The sequence below is a fragment of the Cyanistes caeruleus genome, chromosome 8, assembly GCF_971803275.1.
Source record: "Cyanistes caeruleus chromosome 8, bCyaCae1.hap1.1, whole genome shotgun sequence".
Taxonomy (NCBI): domain Eukaryota; kingdom Metazoa; phylum Chordata; class Aves; order Passeriformes; family Paridae; genus Cyanistes; species Cyanistes caeruleus.
The window spans coordinates 10,663,813-10,684,871 of NC_141708.1; the positions used below are offsets into that span (position 1 = coordinate 10,663,813).

The window sequence follows — 21,059 nt, forward strand, 5'->3', positions numbered from 1 at the left end:
GGGCCAGGCACACAGAGGAGTGGTTAGTAATCAGCCAGGAATAACAGAGCTATTTGGGGAGATGAAATAAAGGTGAAATTGGGAAACACAAGTCAGACAAGCAAAATGCAGAGTCGTAATTGCCCAGCTCAGGAATAAATGCACAGAGGCACTCAAGTACTGGAAGGCAGCAACAGAGGCTGAAAAGCAGGTTTGAAATGGAGTTATTGTTGTTGCTTCTCCGCTCTCGTTTTAAAGTAACTCTTGAAAAGCGAGGCACCCCAAATTAAAGGAGCCCTGTCAACACAGCACTAGTAAATGAAGAGGTTTATATTTTGGTTTTTTTTCCTTTCTTTATTCATTTTTGTCTTTTTGGTCTGGTTCCATCTGCCTTCCTTTATTTGCTGTGTGTATCATGCTGAAGATGAATGTTAGGGACTGATACTCATCTGTGTTTTTAAAGTGATGAAGTTTGGCAAATCAGGATTCTGATACTTTTGAGACAACATATCTTCTGACATCAAACCATATCATCTTCTTCATTTTCCTACATTAAAGGATGTCCACTCCTTGTGCATGTAAGTGGAAGAGAAAGGTATTCTTATATCTGGGATGACAGAGAAACCACTTAGAGAAGAGATACAGATTCTTATGGCCACAGGATGTCTGTGAGAGAGCAGGCCAACACTGAAAAGTGCTTCAGCCCCATCTATCCATGTGTTTTGGTCTAATACTTGTGTCTGACAGTAGAGAATCTGCCATAGATGTAGCCAGTATTCTCTTCAAGATGTGATGGACTATTCTGATTACACTGTAATTTTAAAACCTTTTATTTCATTGCCTTAGAATCTTTTGAGAGTGAATCTGCTTGGAAAAGGGTAACACCCAGAACCTCCAGGTTCCTTTCAACATAAATTATTCTTTTTCTATTTACACACTCTCAATTTCAATGGTAGCAGTCATTTCTTACTTAGATCAGAGAAAGGACAATAAAATCCAGATTAATTTTCTCAGAAATTGCATCATAGGAAAAAAAGAAAAGGAAAAAAAATCCCCAAAACAACCAGCCAACCATCCAAAACAACAACAAAACCACAAACCAACAAACCAACCAAACAAAAAAAACCCAACAAAACCCCTGCAAAAGCTATTGCCATCAAATGACCTCCTTTTTTGTGTGTTTTTTTTTATTTTTTTTTTTCCCTACACTGCTGACAGCAGTGGTGACAACAATTTAGAGGACTGTTCACTTGGGCTAATGTTAGCTGAGGGAGGCTAATCCCATCTAAAATTAATGGAGAGGAAAAAAGCTTCTCTAGAGTGGTAAGCATTAGCCACTTTGAATCATCCTCTGGAAAAGCCTATCTCTTTTGACAGACTGTGGACACAAGCAGGGAACTAGTTTGCATAAAGCTAACTTTGGTCTGTGTGAATAAGTCCCCCTTCCCCTGTGGCATTTCTCCTGCAACATTCTACACTATCTGTGTTAAAATTTGGGGCACCACTAATAATCCAAGCCAGTTTTCCAGCAGACTCGAATCTCTCTGATGCACATTGTTGAAGATGGAAAAAGTAACAAGTAATTCCCATGTTAAAAGTTGTTTTCCCCAGCTTTTGCACTTTTTGCTTGATCTTAGATAACTTAGATAACTCTTCTGGGTTACCAGCACTTGTGCCAGGGATGCATGGGGCCTTCCTCAGGAAGGCCTTGTGAATGCTGGTAGTTGTTTTTAAGCCCTTCCATTTGGCTGTTTTTAGGAAAGCAATGCAGAGAAATGCCCTCATTTGTAGTGGGCAGTGTGTGAGGGCACAACACCTGTTAGGGATCATGTGTGATAACACATCCTGCACACAGCCCTTTGCAAATACCCCTTGCTAACCCTAGGCAAACTGATAAGTGTTTTGTGGCAGCCAGCAATCTGAAAATAAACAAGGAAGGCACATCCAAAGAAGAGTAATGGTGCCAGATTGTATTGTCTTAATTTTTTTTTAACTTTCCTATTAAATTGGCCATAAGCCAGTGTAGAGAGTGTGTTGAAAAATATAGTTTCCTAGAGTACCCATCAGTCTTTTACAGACCTCACTGAGCATAATGTGCTGGGGTAACAATTTAAAATAAAGAATGGAATTAAAAGTGATAGGAATCTCTAATGTTGTTTCCTACTCTAATAATAAAAAGGGAAAAGGAAAAAATCAACCAGCAGAGCCCAGTGGAAGATAGATTTCTGGGCCAGGAATGTGATCAGTGAAACAGAAGGAAAGATTTTCAAGTAGTAATCACTGTGCTCTTTACCACTGACTCACTCATCTTTAGGCAAATCAATATGTCCTTGCTTATCCATCTGTATAAAGATCAGCTCTCTGTACCCTTAGAGAGCTTGTTCTTTTTCTGGTTTGGGATCCTTGGATACATACTTTTAGTTAAGGGTAGATCTGTTGTTTCTCTGCAAGATGTTCTATATAAATCCACTTTCCCTATTTACATAAAAAAAAAAAAAAATTACTTTTTCCTTTCCATCAGAGTTGGATGGTTCAGTGGATTAGGAATAGAAGAGACACCCCATATCACTGGATGTGTACTGATCTCTGTGGTGTTGAGTAACTCCTGTTACTTTTCTGTACATGACTAACCTCTGTCTTCTCTTTCTGTCGTTTGGTTGAGTGTAATCTCCAAAACGTCTCCAGTTTCTCATTATACAAAGTGCCTGTCAACACTACATTCACTTGAAGCCATAGGTTTTAATATAATGCAAATGATGAACAATAATTTATTCTTAAATTTAAAGCTGTGCTTGAAAATTCTGACACTTTGCCCTAAATTCTGCTGTAGTGAGCCTTTCATCTTCTGTTCTCATTCAAATACAATACATTTTTTAAACAAAAATGTGCTTATTTTTTGCATTTATCTAAGCAATTATGAATCTACAGAGTAAATTTACAACACAGCAGAAAGCAAGTGCTGGGTACCCTGTTATCTGTAGCAGAGATAGTATTTTTTAGTGGAGAAGGGAATTAACCTTGAGGACAACGTACCAAGTGGAGTGGTAAATTCATCATCCCTTGGACTTGAGATTGGGTGTCTTTCCAAATGATACAATACTGATTCAGCCATCAGTTGTTGGCCTGAATAATTCTCTCTGCTGCTTGAATTACTGGTAGAGATGCTGCAGCATCTGTTAGGAGGGGAACACACTGATGATGTTAGAGGCTCCTTCTGTCTTTAAAATATATATGCCAGTCAGAGTCCTTTAAATACCTCCTGGTAAAAAATATGTTTCCTGTCTCTGTTCTAGCTTGTGAGTTGAATGAACTGGGGACATCATTCTAATGCAGTTGCTTGGAAGCTGCCAGAAAACCAGAGTACTGGCTGATGTGGCTCATAGCTGACAATGTGTGAGGAGTTATTGAGGGATAGGCAGGAAGAAAGCTGAGGGTCATCCTCAGGGTGCTTTGATCTGCTGAACATTCACCAAAGCAGTTGCTGTGTTATGACCATACCTAAGAACTCTGCATGGCAGCAGCCTGTGGTCCATCAGCAAAAGCAGCTGCAGACATCCCTGCTGTTGGAATGGGCTGTGAAGCAGGTATCTGACAGCTTTATCACTCTGATGTGTTTCCATCAGCATTCAATAAACACCAGTTATTGGGTAACCTTATTGATGCTGCATGATTAATGCATTGCCTGCAACTTAAAATGTTCAAAGTCTATGCAGCATCTTGTGAACTTCATTGCTTCAAGGATATTTAAGCTTCTTAACAGTGGAACTTACAAATAGACCAGAGATCAGCGAAGTAAATGAGTATCATCCCTGTAGCCCATTTCTGCATGCTTTATTTTAGGAATGAAATACCATGCATGATTTCACATTCTTTTTTTATACAAAACTTACTGTTCTGTTAAGTGCAGTGTTAAAGGAGAAGAGCCTGGTCCATAATCTGATTCAGGGAAGAGCAGCATACCTCCCAACAGCTGGCAGCTCTGAAGAAGAGATGCCCTGTGCAGCAATTTCTTTAAATGTAATTGACTTTGTTAGATACCCAGGTAAACTGCACTGGATGCATGTTGGGAACATCCCTGTTCATTCAATTTCATTCCTGTTTGGAGATGTCTCTTTCACCACTGAGGAAATTTCTTTCCCACTGTGATAATTTTTCATCCAACAGATAGAGTCAGGGGCAAAGGGGTGTGAAAGGCCATAAAGGACTATTGTATATGCCTGTATAAACACGTTCAACCTGAGGTCTTCCTCTGATGCACTAACCCCTCTTTTTCTGCAGACTGCATAAAAAGCAAAATAAATGCAAGAAAGATTTAAATTGGAGAAGTACATCACCACATTGCAGGAATCCACATGCCTTCCCTACTGTTCATTGCTTTCCTGAGATTTCAGATCAGTTCAAAATACAGTCTTTCAGAGTTTAATAATACTTGAAAAATGCTCTTATGAACAATGGGAATGATGAGTGAAACCTTGTAGAAGACTAGAATTTCTTCAAATGCACCTGCATTTGTAGTAGTGGTAAAGTACAATTTATCAGCAATAAACTTATTTTGCATAAATGAATGAAGAAGAAGAAGAAGGACATGCTTGCATGTATTTGAAGTTGTGTTGTTGCATCTTCAGAAAACTTTGTCATTATCCAGTTGGACTCTGTTGCATTTTTAGTTAAATCTAAACTGCTTTTGGGATGTTGCATTCTCTGGTGAATTTGAAATTTGAGGAAAAGGAAGATCTGTCAAAATATTTATCTGGTTCACCATTTTAAAATCTGTGGCTAAGGTGCACTGGTGTTTTGAGGATTTTTGTATGTGAATAAATGGTGTGTGAAGGGGTGAGGGGGGAACAGCATGAATAGCATTAGTTTTAATCATCTCACAGAAACACGAGGAAGGGTTAGAGTCAAGAAGTCAGCATATGTGAAGAAAGTACCAGGAACACTGGCTAGTAGAAACCTTTTCAAGGAATTAGAGGTGAATTTGAATCAAACCCAGTGCTTTCAAAGCTGTTCTGAGCTAGTTTTCCAGTTGCATCTGGTTTTTTTTGGGTCAATAATGTAGTGTAGATTGATTTGTTTTGGTCTAATCTGTATCCAGGGAGAATGATTTGAGAGTGCATGGAAACTAGAGGTGAGAGAAAGAGAGCCTTTTTCTTTTTTGAATGTTAGACCAAAGTTGGTAAACCCAGTCAACCCAAACTTCGTGCTGTATTCCATTATAACTTGTTTAGAGGAAATTTCTTAAGTAAAAGAAAAGTGATAGGAACTTCCATCTTTCTCAAAGTATTTCCCTAATGTAGCTTCCAACGTGCAATTTAAATCACTCTTTATTTATCCAGGTTTTGAATGTCTATGTGCATATTTTTTCTTGCATGAGATAAAATAATTGTATAAAATGTAATATCCTCATCAGCATAGGAAGCACATGGAACTGCTCTATGATTCAAGATCTGTATGTGGACAAGCATCAGAATCAAATATTTAATCCAATTATTGTAAATGCTGAATGAGAAAACATCATGCACACTCAGGGTCAGTTGTATCTGCAGCAATCTGTAAAGGCACTAAAGTGAAGATGGAGGCACAAGACATTCCTGGTAGGTCTTGACTGGTATAATGACCTTTCAGATGGTATTATAGCAGAATGGGTGGGTCAAATAAATTCCAGTTATTCTTAGTGGAACATTTTTGGGGAAAAAAAAAATCATGTTTTCTCTCTATATTTTATAGAATTTAGTTGGGTTTTTTTATACTGTGAAATGCAAAAGAAAAAATCAGTCAAGTCTGAAGTTGGCATTGGAAAGAGCGAGAAGTTAGAAGGAAAAAATAATAATACATGGCAACTGTATCCTGCTGTTACCTAGCTATCCCAGAGCATTTTAAGAGCATTATCCCTGTGAAATGCATGAGCAGATCTTGGACTTCTCATATAAGTTGTAAAACAAAAAAAAAAAAAAAGGGGAGTATCTTATCATGTCTGGTGTAGATAAGGAAAGAAGGGTAAGATAGTTCAGTTTTTGGATGTCATCTTTCCCTACTGCCAGAGACAGTGGTGTTGTGCTGGGAGGGGGCTGGGGAATTGCCTCTCCATTCAAAGGGTTTGTTTGAATCCCTGCTCAGCCTCAGGAGGTATTTGTAACCTCAGAACAGCCTTTTCTTTTCCTTTGCATTTCTTTTTTCTTATCTAAATGAGGTAAGTGGTAGGTTTCTACTTCACAGAATATTAAGATTTAAAAAAGCAAAACAAAGCAAACCCAGACTGTTTAATGGCTGCTACACAATCTGCCTATTAAACAGAAAAATAAATGTACAAGAGAAGGAGCAAGATAATTATTCCCTGATGAACAAGGGTCAAATCTGAGAGATCAATACAAGATTTGTATTCTTCATAACTATTAACTTCATAACAGCTTTGTCTCTGTGAAAACAGAAATGTCAGCTTGGCCCTCAGATGAAAACATACAGTAAAATTGTAATAGGTTACTTTTCTATCTGTGCTTGAAAAATAAGCATAGCAGAGAACTTTAACTTCAGCCTAATAATGCAAATTGTCATCAGACAGTAGTCCTTGCCAAAGAAAACAGAATGTCCTCTTTGAAGGGACTGCATGCACAAGGCTTTCACAAGGAGTCCCAGGAGAGACAGGGATTTTGTAACAAGAGCAAAATGCCATGCTGGGTTTAAAAAATATCCATTCAAGCACCACAATTGCTAAAAGGGGAAAACTAATCCCAGCTGTATCATAACCTATACTTGACAAAAACGTAGCCTTCAAATACTTCTTTTTTTTTTTTTTTTTTTTTTCTTTCAGTCTGACTGAATAAACTAGGTTTAAAAATGAATGATACTTAGAATAAAAAATCTGTAAAAAATCTTTACTGCAGTTTTTTTTGGAGGGAGAGGGTGTGGCCATATATAAGGTGGGGAATTCCCCCTTTGCTAAAGATATCTTGTGCTGCTGTGAGTCAGTAAAGGCTAAAGCTGGTGCTGAGATAATGGCAGAGGATGAAAAACCTTCTAAAGTCTGGTTATTAAAGTGTCTTATCAAAGACAATGAGAGCTTTGGATATGGGCTCCCAGGGAGCTGGCATTTCCCTTTGAGAGCTGTTGCCTTTTCTCACCCGCTGTCTCCAGCTCACTGGGCACTGGCTTCTAATTTAAGAGTCCAGCCCTGACAGTAGAATTGCTGTATTGCTGTATCCATTTCCTACCTTTGAAACAGACTTAGAAACTCCTGCATTTCTCCACTTTTTTGCCTGAATCACATCTTCCTCAGAGCACAGATTAGGAGAAAGCTGGGCTGTCTGGGCTCTGTGCAGCATCACAGCCCCTGCTCTGATGGGGAAGCTGACAGATGCTCCAGGTAAAGGCTCCTCTGGAGGAAGAGCTGTGCTGGAAGAGCCAGAGGGAAGCTGTGGCACTGGGGCTGTCAAGCACCTGGCACTGCAGTGGGACTGCAGGCATGGAGGAGGGTGCTCCACGAGCACAGAGAAAGCTTTTGCAGCCTGTAATTAATTAATTCTGGCTACTGTTACTGTCCCCAGCAAATTCAGAGAGAGCTGGAAGTTGTGCTCAGGGAAACCAGAGAGGGATGAGGGCGAGAGATACAAAAGTAGGAAAACAAGATTCAGTGTGATGTCTGCAGCCATGGGAGCATCAATTGTCCCTGGAGAGCTTGTTTATCACTGGTCTGGAAATACAGAGGTGTTTGCTGAGTTTGGATTGCTCCCTGTTCTTAATTAAAGGATCATATGAGCTTTATTGAAACTTAAATTACTGTATGCAAAAGACAGCACTTGGCACAGGAGAAACTGCTTTGCCATGAAAAGAAAAACATTGACATCAGAGAGATGATAGGTAATAGCAATAGCTTATTGTTATCATGTTTTTTATTTCTTGCTGCAATTATAAAAAACAGTCTGGAAATGGATTTTGAGTGTGAAGGAGGGAAAATGCTTCCTGTAATGGTAAAGTTCTTGAATAGATGACCTTAAATCACTTCAAAAAGCGGTTGTTCAATGTTCCAAAAGATTTTCTTTAATTTCCAAAAAGAAAAGTTTTCCTTTGTTACCATTAGGGCTTCCTGAAGTTTCAAATAAAAATGTATCTATAATCTTTTACTTAAGGAAAAATAACAGACTCACTGAAGGTTTGAAATTGGATGCACTTCTATCCACAGAGCTAAACTGTTTTTCCCTCTTCTTATTCTTGTTATCTTCTGTCCCCTCCGTCTTCTTCCCTCTCTCTTCTTTGACAGTGTTCAAGAGAAAGGGAGATGAAAGAGGTGAATTTTTAGCTTTAATATTTCAAAGTAAATTTTAATACATGCCAGTCTACTGTTTACTAAAAAGCTCATTTAATTAGTTTCTCCATGTTCTTACAAGTTTTACCATAGGGAAGGTGAGGGATATTGGGTTTTGCATTTGGAATCAATATCCAAATAAGTAGGCCTCAAAGATTTTTCACATCCCAGTCTCATAATTCTTAAAATACATTCAAATCATCTTTTTGATGAACCCAGAGCTTCTAAATCATCATTTTTTTATCACAGTTATTCTCACATCCATCTTTCTTTTTCCTACCAATCCACTTCCACTTCATGTTCCAAAAAAATTTGCCATGGTTTGCACATAAAGATTCAGATCATCAGCATTTTATGTAAAATGCCTTAAGAGATATCATGAAAAGGGAGATAATAGTTCAAAAAACAATGTCCAACATCTGCCTTGCCAGAAAAGGGGACTGACCAAGTCTAACAGGAAAAGAAAGGAAGGGAAACAGGATGAATCTGCAAGAAAAACACAGGGCTGACTGCATCTCAATCCTTCCACATGATCAATTTGAAGCTAAATTAATCAAAAGAAATAACAGAACCCAAGTGATCCTTCCATCTACTGGCCTTCTGAGAATTCCTTGATGACAGCACTTCCGGAGAGCAGCTGTTTTTAAGTGTTCTGTAATAGTAACATTTGTGTATCATTCCACAAAAACATATCAGAGGATTTATAATACCTGTAACGTGCCTTTTTGCTGACCTTTCTCAGGCTGGTTTGGTATTTATCATGGAAAGATTTTCTGAAATGATTGATGTATTTGGATATTGTTTGTGTAACCAGATGAGGAGAAGGTGTCATGTCATTGGCAGGAGAAGGACAAGAGCAGAGGGAGAATCACGGATTTCCTTGGAAGAAGTAACTTGTGCTGTTTAAACTCATCCAGTGCTGCAAGGGAAGTCTAGACATGTTACAACATTTTTTGGTGCCAGATTGACAAAGCTTCTAAAGGATGGCACTGCTGATGGAAAGGAAAAGTCCTTCTGACATAATACTGAGGAAGGCACAAGGACAATGAATTTTCATTCAGGGCAGGTTGCTGGGTTTGCCCAGAAAGTGATCCCTCAGGTAATACCACTTGTGTCCCATATCACAGATCTGAGTATTCTCTATGCCAATGAAAGGCACCACAGACATGTTTCAGCTGCCCCAGATGTGCTCCTTTTAGACTGGGATGAATAAAAGTCCAAGTCACTATTTCAGAAGTGGTAGAGGGTTTTTCAGGTTAATTTCTCTGGTATCTTTGTGTTTTACTGTGATTCATGACTCTTTGTTTTTGTCCACAGTTATTCAGTTCCGTGGAGTTTGGCAGAAGATGGCTGCTTCTTCATGAGGGAGTTACACCAAACAGGTTCTACTGGTAAGAGCAAAACCCTCTTCCTGATTTCCTTGGCACGACTTCCCCACATGCAGAGGTGTTGGAATGAGTTCTTGAAGGCAGTGTGGCTGAACACAGTCTGCACTGCTGATCTGTTGAAATAAATGTAGAACTGGCATGAAAGGGGCACTGTGTGTTTATAGGACATTGGGATACTGGGTCTTTGATCTAGGAGTGATGCAGAACTGAAATATGCTGACCAGTAGTCTGAAGAATGCATCGATTTAGGATGGGAGAGTGAAGAGTTCAGTCCAATCCTGCTACAATTAAGGGACAAAGGCTGAAGTCTTGGAGGACACTGGCGTTCCTGCCATGGATAGACATCCTCTAGTGGCTGGTGTTGTGCTTTTAAATACTGTTAGACCTGTTTAATCCTTGAAAGTGAGCATGCTGCCACTAGACAGAAACCAGTGTAACTTCGACTTACATGGAAAGGAAAGCTGAGAAGTGAAGGAGATGCTGAGCTTTTTTTCCCCTGCAAACATGGTTGTATAGTCCAAACCAAAGATAAGGTTTTCTTGTGTTTTGGTGTACATCTGTAGGACTTCTCATCAGCTCCTTATGGAGGCATTAGTCTGCCCATGAGCAGAAGTGGGCTTATGTCCTGTGAATAAGCCTTTAAAAGAGAAGCTTTTGATAAAATAGTCATCTTGAAATCAGGAGGAGATGAACCCAGTGATTATTAAAATCAGACCAGTGAGGTAGCTTCTAAACTATAAATTTATGTCAAACTCACAGGTTTTGAACATAGAAAGGTTCATGAGTGGTTTAGTCAAATATTTTCTTTTAATTTATAAAAGAAGGAAAAGCTCTAGGTCAAATTTACTTCTAAAGTTAAATTTGTATTTGGTCTGCAAAGGATAAACCAGAGATTTTGTTTGCTGCTTCTGCTTTTTCATCCTTTCTCAGAACCTGTGTTAGCTGAAGCTAATGCAAGCTAAATTCCATTTTTAACTTAAACTGATTTCTGTGGGAGTGTCTGTATAGACAGTCACATGTGTGTTTATATCACTATTTCTTTCCTGCAGGACTCCTAACAGGGAATATATCTCAGAATTTCAGATGCAAACACAGAGCTCTATACATCCTCTGTTTTCCTTTGGGCTAATAAAAGCAGAAACTCATAGAAATCTGGGTACCCTGTCTTTGAGACATCCAACAAAATTGTAATTGTTGAAGGGGCTCAGAGGGCTGAAAAGAGAGTCCCTGTTCCTGGATCCCCAGGTCCTGTGTATTACTCCAAGCCTTCTGAATTTTCCTGTCATTGCATACAATTCTGGTTTATTGTGAAATGAGCTGATGGACACCTGCAATAAGAAAAATGATGAAGCTATAATTTTCTCTTTCTGTGGAGCTCAAACTTTGAAGGCCTCTTAGAACCTAACAAATAAGGGAACTTAGGCTTGGAACTTCAAAGGCAAAGAGCAAGCTAAAAGATGAAAAAATGTTCCAAGCACCCACCTTATTTCCCTACAGCCATTTGCAAAGCATGAAACTGCCACCTGTATTTTCACCTTGAGCAGAATGCCCCTTGTTAAACACACCTCAGTGTAAGCTAGGCTGTACTTCTGCTGTCAAAAGTGAAAATAATACTATTTGTGGAGGCACTGTTACATCTCATTCTGGCATATTTATGATGATCATAATGACCTCAAGACAAAAAGAATACTTTTAGCTGCAATTCTGTGGACACAGTGTGTCCTCAAGTACATCCACAGTAGAAAACAGCTGTGCATGTGTGATTGAGAACACCACAGAGAACAGCACTGGGCTTTAATGTGCATTTCCATTCTGTGCAGCCAGGCTCTTGAGGATCCAGCAGCACTGAAATGCTGAATCAGAAGGGAAGCCCTTTGCACTCAATGTCATGGCTGACTCCCCATGTAAGGAAACCAAAAGGGAACTGGGCCCTGAGAGGGTGCAGAAATACAGTTGAAATCCAGGTTTCTGCAGCACCATCTCAGTAGCCAGTGCTGGGGAACAAGTTGGGTAAAGCCTTGCTCAGTGCTCCATGTTTTTTTTGTTGGTTGTTTTTTTTTGTTGATTATTATATATTTTGGCTTGTAAATATGAAGAGTGTAATCAGCCTGAAAAGTGAGAAGACTGATTTCACTTTTTCTTAAGATCAGAAATAAAGAGTGAAGTAAAATGTCCTGAAGTCATAACTTAGAGCAGAATGTGGGGATACTCTCTCCTGTTCCTGGTGCTTTATCTAAATCAAATGGCTTTGAAGGGATCAACCAGGACACAGCTGAACTGGGCAGAGAATGAGGGAAATGTTCTGATATCCAAGGATGGCTGAGGAGTTGCTTTAGTACAGATTGCTTTCAGTACTCTCTAAACTAGGACTTCTCTAAAATCAGAAGACACAAATGAAGGCCTCTGGCATCAGGCATTCTTGAGGCTGCATTTGTTACACCGCTTGTTGTGACAGGGAGGGTGCACCTGGAAGACTTTAAAGACTTTAACATGGATTCAAATAGTTGATGAAAACAAAGTTGATGATGTCTCACTGATATTTTCATTGCCATTTTAATCTGTCATGTTGTCTTGTAAATGGCTTTTGGGTCACACAAGAGTCTTGTGAACAAACTCCACTGAGCTTGCTAGTTTTAGTCTTGAGAAGGCTCTACCTGCAAATACTGTCAGAGAAGCTGTAATGCCTTTTACAGCTGCAGATCTTGTATCTGTTACCAAGAGAGTTTTCTTCTTTATCTGCTTATTTTTGGCTGCTCTGTGGAACATCTCTTCCTCCTACCACTCCAGAGAAATTTAAACCCCTGAAGAAAAATAGTCTGATGATGCTTACGACATAACTCTGAGAAAACACTCTGTGTAGACACAACTCAGTTCCTTGTAGCCCACATGTACTTTCTATTCTTGTATCCTGTTTTATTAAGAGAAGTCATTAATATGGAAATAGAATATTTTTTACTCAAAGCTCTTCTGTTCCCCCTTTTCATTCTTCCACCTGCAGCTCTAAGTGATGCCCTGACATCCACACTTGGGATGAAAGAGGTGTAATGTCACTCTATGAAAGGAAATATCAGGTGGGAGATGAACAGATGAAGTCAAACCTTTAAAATGAGAGGTGACTGGAGACTTCTTGTCTTAAAAACCTCCACCAAAAAAAACAAATTAAAAAAAAAAAAGTTGAAAAAAAGGGATCTGTAATTTTCTACCTCATTAAAAGGTTTTTAGGACACATTTGTGGCTGGGAAGGCTTTAGTGATGGGCTGCTCTAACTGACACCTCTAATAATTTCTGTAATTTGGGTATCATCACATATCTGCATAATCTGGGGATGTGGAAGTGGTGTACTGAGGAAAATGTACTGCACTCAGAGAGTCAGCCACACATTATGTGTCAGGTGGAGACTTGGGAGAATCCACACTTGCATACAAGCCCAAGGCACTGCAGTTCCACGCTGTATCAACAATTTTCATGTTTTTTCAATTATTTTTTCTGGCAGCTTCTTGAGATTTTGCTGTTAAATGTACTGTGACAGAAAAATGCATGAAAGTTATCAAGGTACTTGGCAATTCTGGAACTGTGCTCTGTGAAAATACCCTAATTACTAGGAAGGGGTATTCTAAGCAATATTAATTCAGCAGCATAATACAGAAACAAGTTAATATACATGGATTATTGCTGATAGCACAGTGTTTACTAATTTAGTTGGCATTAGGGAAACAGAATGCAGTAGATCCTAGTTAAAAGAGTTGGATAAAAATGCCTTATTTAAATACTTCTGAGTTTATTTTTGTGGTACTTGGTGATTTTTGGTAAACATTCCTATTGTGGAATTTTCCTGGGTGTAGATGCTGGTTTGTAGTAAATACAGATGTGAACACAATTGGTGAACCAGTCACGCTGGGAATTAAGTCTCTTTTTTCTTCCTTTTTTAGAGTGGTTCAGTCATCTAGTCAAAGTTCAGTAGTGATGCTTTGTGACTTGCAAATCAAAACATCCATGACCAGTAGTTGCAGAAAAACTGCTCAAAGTGCATAGAGTTCAATATGGCCAAAATATAAATGCAGAGATATGTTGGTCATTAAAAGCCAGGTTTTTATTCTGGTCCTCAGATCAAGTCCTGCCTTCCACCAGAAATTATTTCCTAAAAGTTAGTAAGTCAAGGCATCACAACTAGTGCTGTGAGATGTGAGGCCTAAAAAAAATAAATAATAATAATAATAATAAAAGGTTAAAAATCTCATTAAAATTTCTCAAAATATAATGGTTTTTTAATCAAAATGAGACATTTATCTGAAAAGGTTCTCACCTAATTCTAATCAAAACCTAACCTTGAGAAACTTGGAGGAGGAGGAAAGAAATAAAATCAAATAATGAAAGTGTCTTAAAAGCTAACATAAAATGAACAATAGAAAAGCCCAACTAGTAAATTAGATCATCAAGTTACAATCATTATCTCTATCAGAGGTAAATAAAATAAAATCTATGGTATTGATTTTATTTTTTTACTTGAGTGTTGTACCCAGACAAGAGAGTAGGAGAAATACCAGGGTAATAGCACTCCATGCTTCAAGAAGATCAGAAGGATGTAATAACAAGAGGGCTGGAGCACCTCTCCTGTGAGGCTGAGAGACCTGGGGATGTTCAGTCTGGAGAAGAGAAGGCTCTGGGGAGACCTAAGAGCACTTTCCAGTGCCTGAAAAGGGCTCCAAGAGAGCTGGAGAGGGTCTTTAGCCAAGGGCTTGGAGAGATAAGACAAGGGGTAATGGCTTCAAGCTGAAAAAGGGCACGTCTAGATTAGATATTGGGAGGAAATTCTTTACTTTTGGGGGCGTGGGACATTGGCACAGGTTGCCCAGAGAAGCTGTGGAAGTTGAAAGTGTTGAAGGCCAAGTTGGATGGGGCTTTGAACAACCTGATTTGTGGAAGGTGTCTCTGCCTGTGGCAGGAGAACTGGAGCTGGATGATCTTTACCATCCACTCCAACCCACACCATTTATGATTTCCAGCAGCATCACACGTCCATGATGTTAATCATTCCCTGAAGAAATTAAAGGAAACATGTCAGTTTGGTAAGAGATGTTGCTAGGTCTCCTCTCAGTCTTATGTTTTTCTGAGTATGAGCAGGAGAGGAAAATGGAGTCAAATGTAAAAGAGTAACCCAACCAACTTTTCCCATCAAATGATACAAAAATATGCACACACACCGAAGGGGAGAAAAGCCTGTAAGCAGCTGGGAGGACAGATGAGTACATAGGGCTATATTTGTGTTTAATTTATGAGTAGTAGCAAAGAAAGTTAATCTTCACAGTATAATTATAGAGTATATGTATTTTCTTTTTCAGAGGAGGTTGGAGATTGTATTTTAAAAGCTCTGACTGTGTTCACTGGAGCAGCTGAAAGAGCTGAAAATCAAGGGGATGAGGTGTCAAAGTCCTGTTAAAAACTTCATTATATTCAAGCACTTGTAGCAAGCTGGGTGCACTGTCCCAGTGTTTCTGTCAGTTCTTGTCTTGGTGAGATTTGCACGCCCACCCAGGTGGGCTGAGGCAGTTCAAATGCCTCAGTGCCTGGGCTGTTTACAAATGATGCTGTGTATGGCTGAACAAGACCTTTTAATCACTGCAGGGCAACTGCTGGAAGCTGATGGGAAAGATGCCAATCAAAGTGCATTGTGACAGCCTGTCCAGATAATCACCTACTTGATCTAACACACAAGCTTTATTCACTGAGCTGAAGGGAAGCAATTTAATTTAAAATGTTTTTTCATAGCTTAAATATGGTGGTTATAGGTACATGCCAGAGAGACCCATGATAGTTTTCAGCAGATGTGAATGAAGCAAATATTCATCTGATTAAGCCTTTTGGGACCAAGAAGCCCCAGTCTGATTGATGCATGGGTTGGTGTGTTTCAGTTTTCCCAGTTCAGCAGATATTTCTTTAAAAATCATCCAGAGATACTTTATAAACGAGTACAGACTCCCATGAGCTTCAGATTTTCTACATCATCCACTTTCCCTCGTTAAAGTTCTGCAGAAGTAGGCAGGCATCCATTCACCGTGTTCAAAATCTCGATTTGGGGGCTCATCAGTAGCAGGAGCCTGCAGTGCTGTGCAGGACCCTGGAACTGTCAGTCTCCAGCAGGCATGGGTCTCAGCAGCTGATCTCTCTGTGTGCACCCATAAAGGACAGACCTTGAGAAGGTGAAGCAGTGCACAGGGAAGTCACCTGTGGATTTGGCTAGATCTCTGTCAGGAAGGTTGCCCTGCTGTTCTCTTGCATGTTTAATGAGCAGCACACTGTGTTACCAGAGTTGACTTTCCTCTCCTGCTCTAAATGACTTGCTGGCCTCCTCCAGAGCTGCCTGACTGGGCCACAGCACTACAAGATGTAACAGACATGGTCTTAACACAGTAAGAAATTGTGATCCTATTAGACTGTACCAGCAGAGAAGCTGTAAATCAGGTAGATTTGGCTCTTGACATTAAGGAGGGAGCTCAGAGGTTATAATTAGGGGGTGCTTTCCTCCTTCTTTCTTTCTCTTCAAGCCAGCTTGATGTTTTAAGTTTCCTGTAATATATGAAAAAGAGATTTAAGATTAAAGGGCTTTCTTAAAATCAGGATCTAGTCCTGGTTAACTGAATTTTATCCTCTTAGTTTAGATCCTAGTTTTAAGACATTCCTCCCACTCTGTGTTGCCAGCAATAGACAGCTACCTCCTGAGAATTTGCATCCATCTATTTCAGAGTTTGAGCTAAATTTCCTCTCTGGAGCTTCCCATGGAGAGCTGTGGTGTTACAGCAGCAGGGGAGAAGGCTTCCTTTGCTGCTGCCCCCAAAGCTCTGGGGTGTGTAGACAGCAGAGTGTGGAAAGGTGTGGGTGATTATGCACTAGGGCTCTAAAAAGCAGTGGGATGGTGAGAGTAAAAGTGACTCCCCATGGCCTCAAAGTCACACCAGTGCCCCCAGTTACCTGCCCACCTATTTCAGTGCTAGCAGCAACAGCCACCTGCTTTTCTGGGTCAGTGCTGGGAGGTGGCACAATTAGGAGAAGCTGGGCTTTACTCACAGCACTGCTGTTTTCTATCAGTTCTAAAGAAAGGGTGACAAACAGTAAAGCAAACCATGGAATGGTTTTGGTTCAGTGGCTGCCAGTTGAATTGCACCAAATTGTCTCATGTGGTTGGACAGTGTGGGAAAGAACAGTGCAGAGATGTAGCAGGGAAAAACTAATTAAATTATGGTCAGGGGAGATTTATTAGCCAGATATAAAGAAACAAAATGATGATTTATGCCTATCTGGAATCTGTCCGTGTTTCTAAAACGTATCAGGAGGAAGTGGTTTGAAGATGTTAAAGCTAGAAAGCAGTCTTTAAAATATGCTCCAGGAATAGTAAAATCTGTGAAATTTCACATAATAGGGACTGAAGTAAAGACACCACAAAAATTGCCTCACACTAAGCTCCCTGGGGCAGATTCACTGACCTCTGCAAGCAAAAAAAGAAACAGAGAGTATCTGCAAAGTCCTCATGGAGTCAATATAGTAGTAAAAGAAAACGGAGCCTGGAGGACTCTCAGGCTCTATTTTTGTCTCTGCCACATAGCAACTGTGTGATCTTGGTTAAATCAATGAGGCCTCTGTGCTCTTGACTAATCAGTGAAGTTTATCTATAAAGCTGAGAACAAAAATTTTCCTCAGCCCCTATTTCTGACTTGGTCTGTTTGTCTTGTACTTTTCCATAGGTCTTGAACAAATCAGTACCATGCAGGGAAGGTTACTTAAAGGTTGATTGTCAAGTACTTTTGTATCTTTGGACAAAAAGCTCCCTGTTCAGTGCTACATGTTACTATTTTTATGAATGGCAATTAGAATTCAGTGTTACAGAAACATCAAAGACCAAAGGATTGATGCTGCTGAAGACAACACCAGTGTTGTTGTTGAGGACAGCATCCACTGTTGATGTTGTTTTCATTCTGTCCCTTAAAACCAAAAACCTGCCATTCACTAAGCTGGAGGAAGGTGTCAATTTTTTAATATGACAGGATATGTCCAGAGGCAGTGGAGGAGCTGGTTTTGCATTGTCAAGATTTACGATAAGGGATTCGCATGAGTGCTGAGGCTAAAGGAAGATAAATCCCTAAAGGCAAATTCTACCAATAATTGAATTACAAAGCCATTATCATGTGCTGAACAAAGCAACTTTATAGCTTTATTGTGACAGGATAAAGCTTGTTAGAATATTTATGCTCATAGGACAACTTTGGCATAAGGATCTCTAGGAGTACATTCCCTCTTCCACATGACTGTTGCAGTTGGTCCTTCTGTGTAATGCACTGAAGGTGGAGATAGGGATTTGTTCAAATTGGGACTAGGAAGAAGGAATGCTGAGGGTCAGGAGGCATCTTAAATATATAGCTTGTAAAGAACAAAGTCATCTGCAGAAGGCAGCTGAGACACATGAGCATTTTTCATGCTGTGTAGTCAAACTGGATTTTCCAAGCAATGTGTTACTTTTCTGTTTGGCACGGCACTGCAGCCACATCTGAGCTACTCCCACTCAGCACTGATAATCTCAAAATGGCCAGAATTGTGTGGATCTCCTTCCACCCACCCTAACAGAGACATGCTGTTATGTCATTTGCCTGCCAGCCTTTGCTGCATGAACAAATCGTACCTGTTTACCCCCAGGGCAGGTGAGGTATGGTCCTAATTCTGCAGTTGAGACATGGGAAAGCTGCATAAGGCCTCTATGTCCATATAAAGAATGAGGGACAGTTCTGATTCTGTCTGTGAAAAGGGCATGGTAGCATTTGGCATTCTGGGTCATTTGCATTGAGGATTCTGTGAAATAACAATGTCTTCTACTGCCTGTCTCAAAAGACGTTTGATCTTGGCTTCTGTGAGCATGTATGATACTAGAAATACATATGAAAAGATTGCCATCAAGTTTCTTGTGCATATAGTTCCAGATACAGTGTGTCTGTGTCTGAAGTCCAGCATCCAAAACCAGGGGCACTCAGAGCTACTTTTCAGAATGCACAAGTCCTTGAGATGCAGCCCTTATTGTCTGGCATTTCGAGTTCATTGTTTATGAAAAAATGGTAGTTTGAAATTAGGTGCAGCAAGTAGAAGCTTTTGCTTTCTTCACAATGATGCCTTTTTGCAGTTCTGAGTGGTCTGACTGCCTTGCAAGCCTCATCAGTTCCCAGCATCCATAAACAATTGCTTTTGTCCCTAGAAGTGAAAAAAGATAGAAGAGGTGGAAACCCCAGGATAACAGGGTCTCTATTGAATTTTCTTGGCTCAGAGGAGCTGACAGGCCAAGGAAGCCAAGGTTTTAGAAATGTTTCAGACAGAGAAGATTGCAAGGGGTTGGTCACTACAGAAATATGCCAGCTAGCATTTACTGTGCAATGGGCAGTGCCAGGCTGCTTTTGTTTAGTTCAGCCTACTTCGAAACCAGGGGATGATTTGGGGTCTTTTCCCTGTGCTGCTTCTCACGGTGGATGTAGAATCTGTATTCAGAGCAATTACTGTGCTGCAGCCAGTGGTATCGATTTGTGAGGCTCTCAAGTGCAGATAACTACTTAGCCAGCTTGATAGTGATTAAAATTTTAGGAAGCAACTTGGTAATAGGACCATGGGGGTCCTAAACTTTTCAAAATGTAAGCATCTTCAGTGTAAAGGCAGTGGGGTCACTGCCTTGCACTCCCTTTGGCTTTCCTAAGTCCTCCTTTTCCCAAAATATTTTTTCTCTTTTTCTTTTCCTTTTTCTTTTTTCAAAACAACCAGACAATTATACCAAAAAAACACTAAAAGTTAATCACAAAAATACAATAGACACCATTCAGCAGAAAGCATTGCAAGGATATCCCTGGTGTCCTGAAATTTCTGGGAGTATTACAAAAAGCCTGAGATTAAAGGGATGGACAAAGGATATTCTGGCATTTTACCACAAAGTGAAAACATAGACTGAGGCAAGAAGAAAAGCTTGTGGATATATGAGTGTTTGGTCTTTGAGAGCAGATGCTGAAAGGGAAGAATGGATTTGAGAAATATGAGAAGAAAGCACTGCTAGCATAGCAAACAGAAGTTGCTCAGAATAGGGAATGGCAAATTTGGGACTATTTATTTTTAGAGAGATTTCTGAGAGAAATCAGTGGCTGAGTGAGTCCCAGAATGTTGTTTATCTGTACCCCTGTTCTTTGTAGGGTGCTTGGTCTATCAGCTGCTGAACACACAGCACTTTCCTTGTCTGCCTTTGCATTGCATTGCCCATGTTGCACTGCCCATGTGCACAAAAGGTAATGAAGCACAGTGGGCACCTGTATTAAGTTAGAAAAACTGAGTTGGAGGCTTTGGTATTGTAATAATTTGGTATTTATTATTTGGTATTTGGTACTACAGCATGTAGTTTTCTTCTTCCACATGTGAAGCTTGTTCTTCTTGATCATTCTGGCTTTGATTCAAGAACCTTCCAGTCTGATCAGGAATGGAATTTCTTTGTAATCAGGTATTCATTCTTGTTCATACTGTTTTTCAAAACTTAATAATACCCAGAAGAGAGCAGAAGTACATTGACTTTCTCAGCTTCTAAGAATAATGAGGGTTTTTTTCCCCAGCCAAATGAAAAAGACAAGAAAACCCACTAATAGAATAGCTGGATGCTTGGTAGTGTTGTGATTCATTTGGACGACATACTGAAAATTCAAGAACTCTGATATATATCCTACAGTTCCTAACACCTTTTTTTCTAGTAGATGCTTTATGAACAGAATGTCCTATGAATGTAAAAGGATATGTCTGTCTTCCTAGAGAGAGCACGTTTTCAGGGGCAGTACAACCTACAGCACAATATTTATCTCATGTATGTGCTCACAGTGGTCAATATTGCATTTCTGAATGTCTCCCAGGCTTTTATATGTCCTAGAGTAAGTAGTAAGGCTGATGTAGCTGTATAAAACAGTTCTCAGAAAGAGGACTGCTCAGGACATTCAGGTGCACCTTTAATTGCAATCCATACCTCATCTGTAATTTCTGCTTTTAAAACTAGGTAATAAACATAATTCAGGTCTGTTGTGTTTCCTGCTGTGGGACCTTTATGTGATCACATGTGGGTATCTGTAGTGGCATGTTAAATTCAGTGGAGAGAAACAGGCCTTTCCAGGATAAATTCTTCTCATAAAGTCGCATCTGACGCTCTTCAGCTGATCCACAGTGCAAAACTGCCTGTATCATCTCTCTGCCTGCAAAGAGCTGAGTGTGATTAGTTCAGAGTTAAATATCTGTGATGTATAAGTGGGTAAGATGAATATTACTTTATGTAATACTCTTCAGGTGGTCTGGAGAGATATATCCTAGGGCTATCATGGAACAAGACAGTGTGATCCAAAAAAATG

General features: G+C 39.8%; 1 protein-coding gene across 2 annotated transcripts in view; it reads left to right on the top strand.

The window, feature by feature from the left end:
- Nucleotides 1–21,059, top strand: part of SORCS1 (sortilin related VPS10 domain containing receptor 1) — a 262,302-nt gene that overhangs the window by 160,430 nt on the left and 80,813 nt on the right. For both annotated transcript variants that reach the window (XM_023929827.2, XM_023929828.2), the window contains exon 5: nt 9,596–9,669. In XM_023929827.2, coding sequence (XP_023785595.2) covers nt 9,596–9,669 — 74 coding nt within the window. The remainder of the gene's footprint in view (nt 1–9,595; nt 9,670–21,059) is intronic.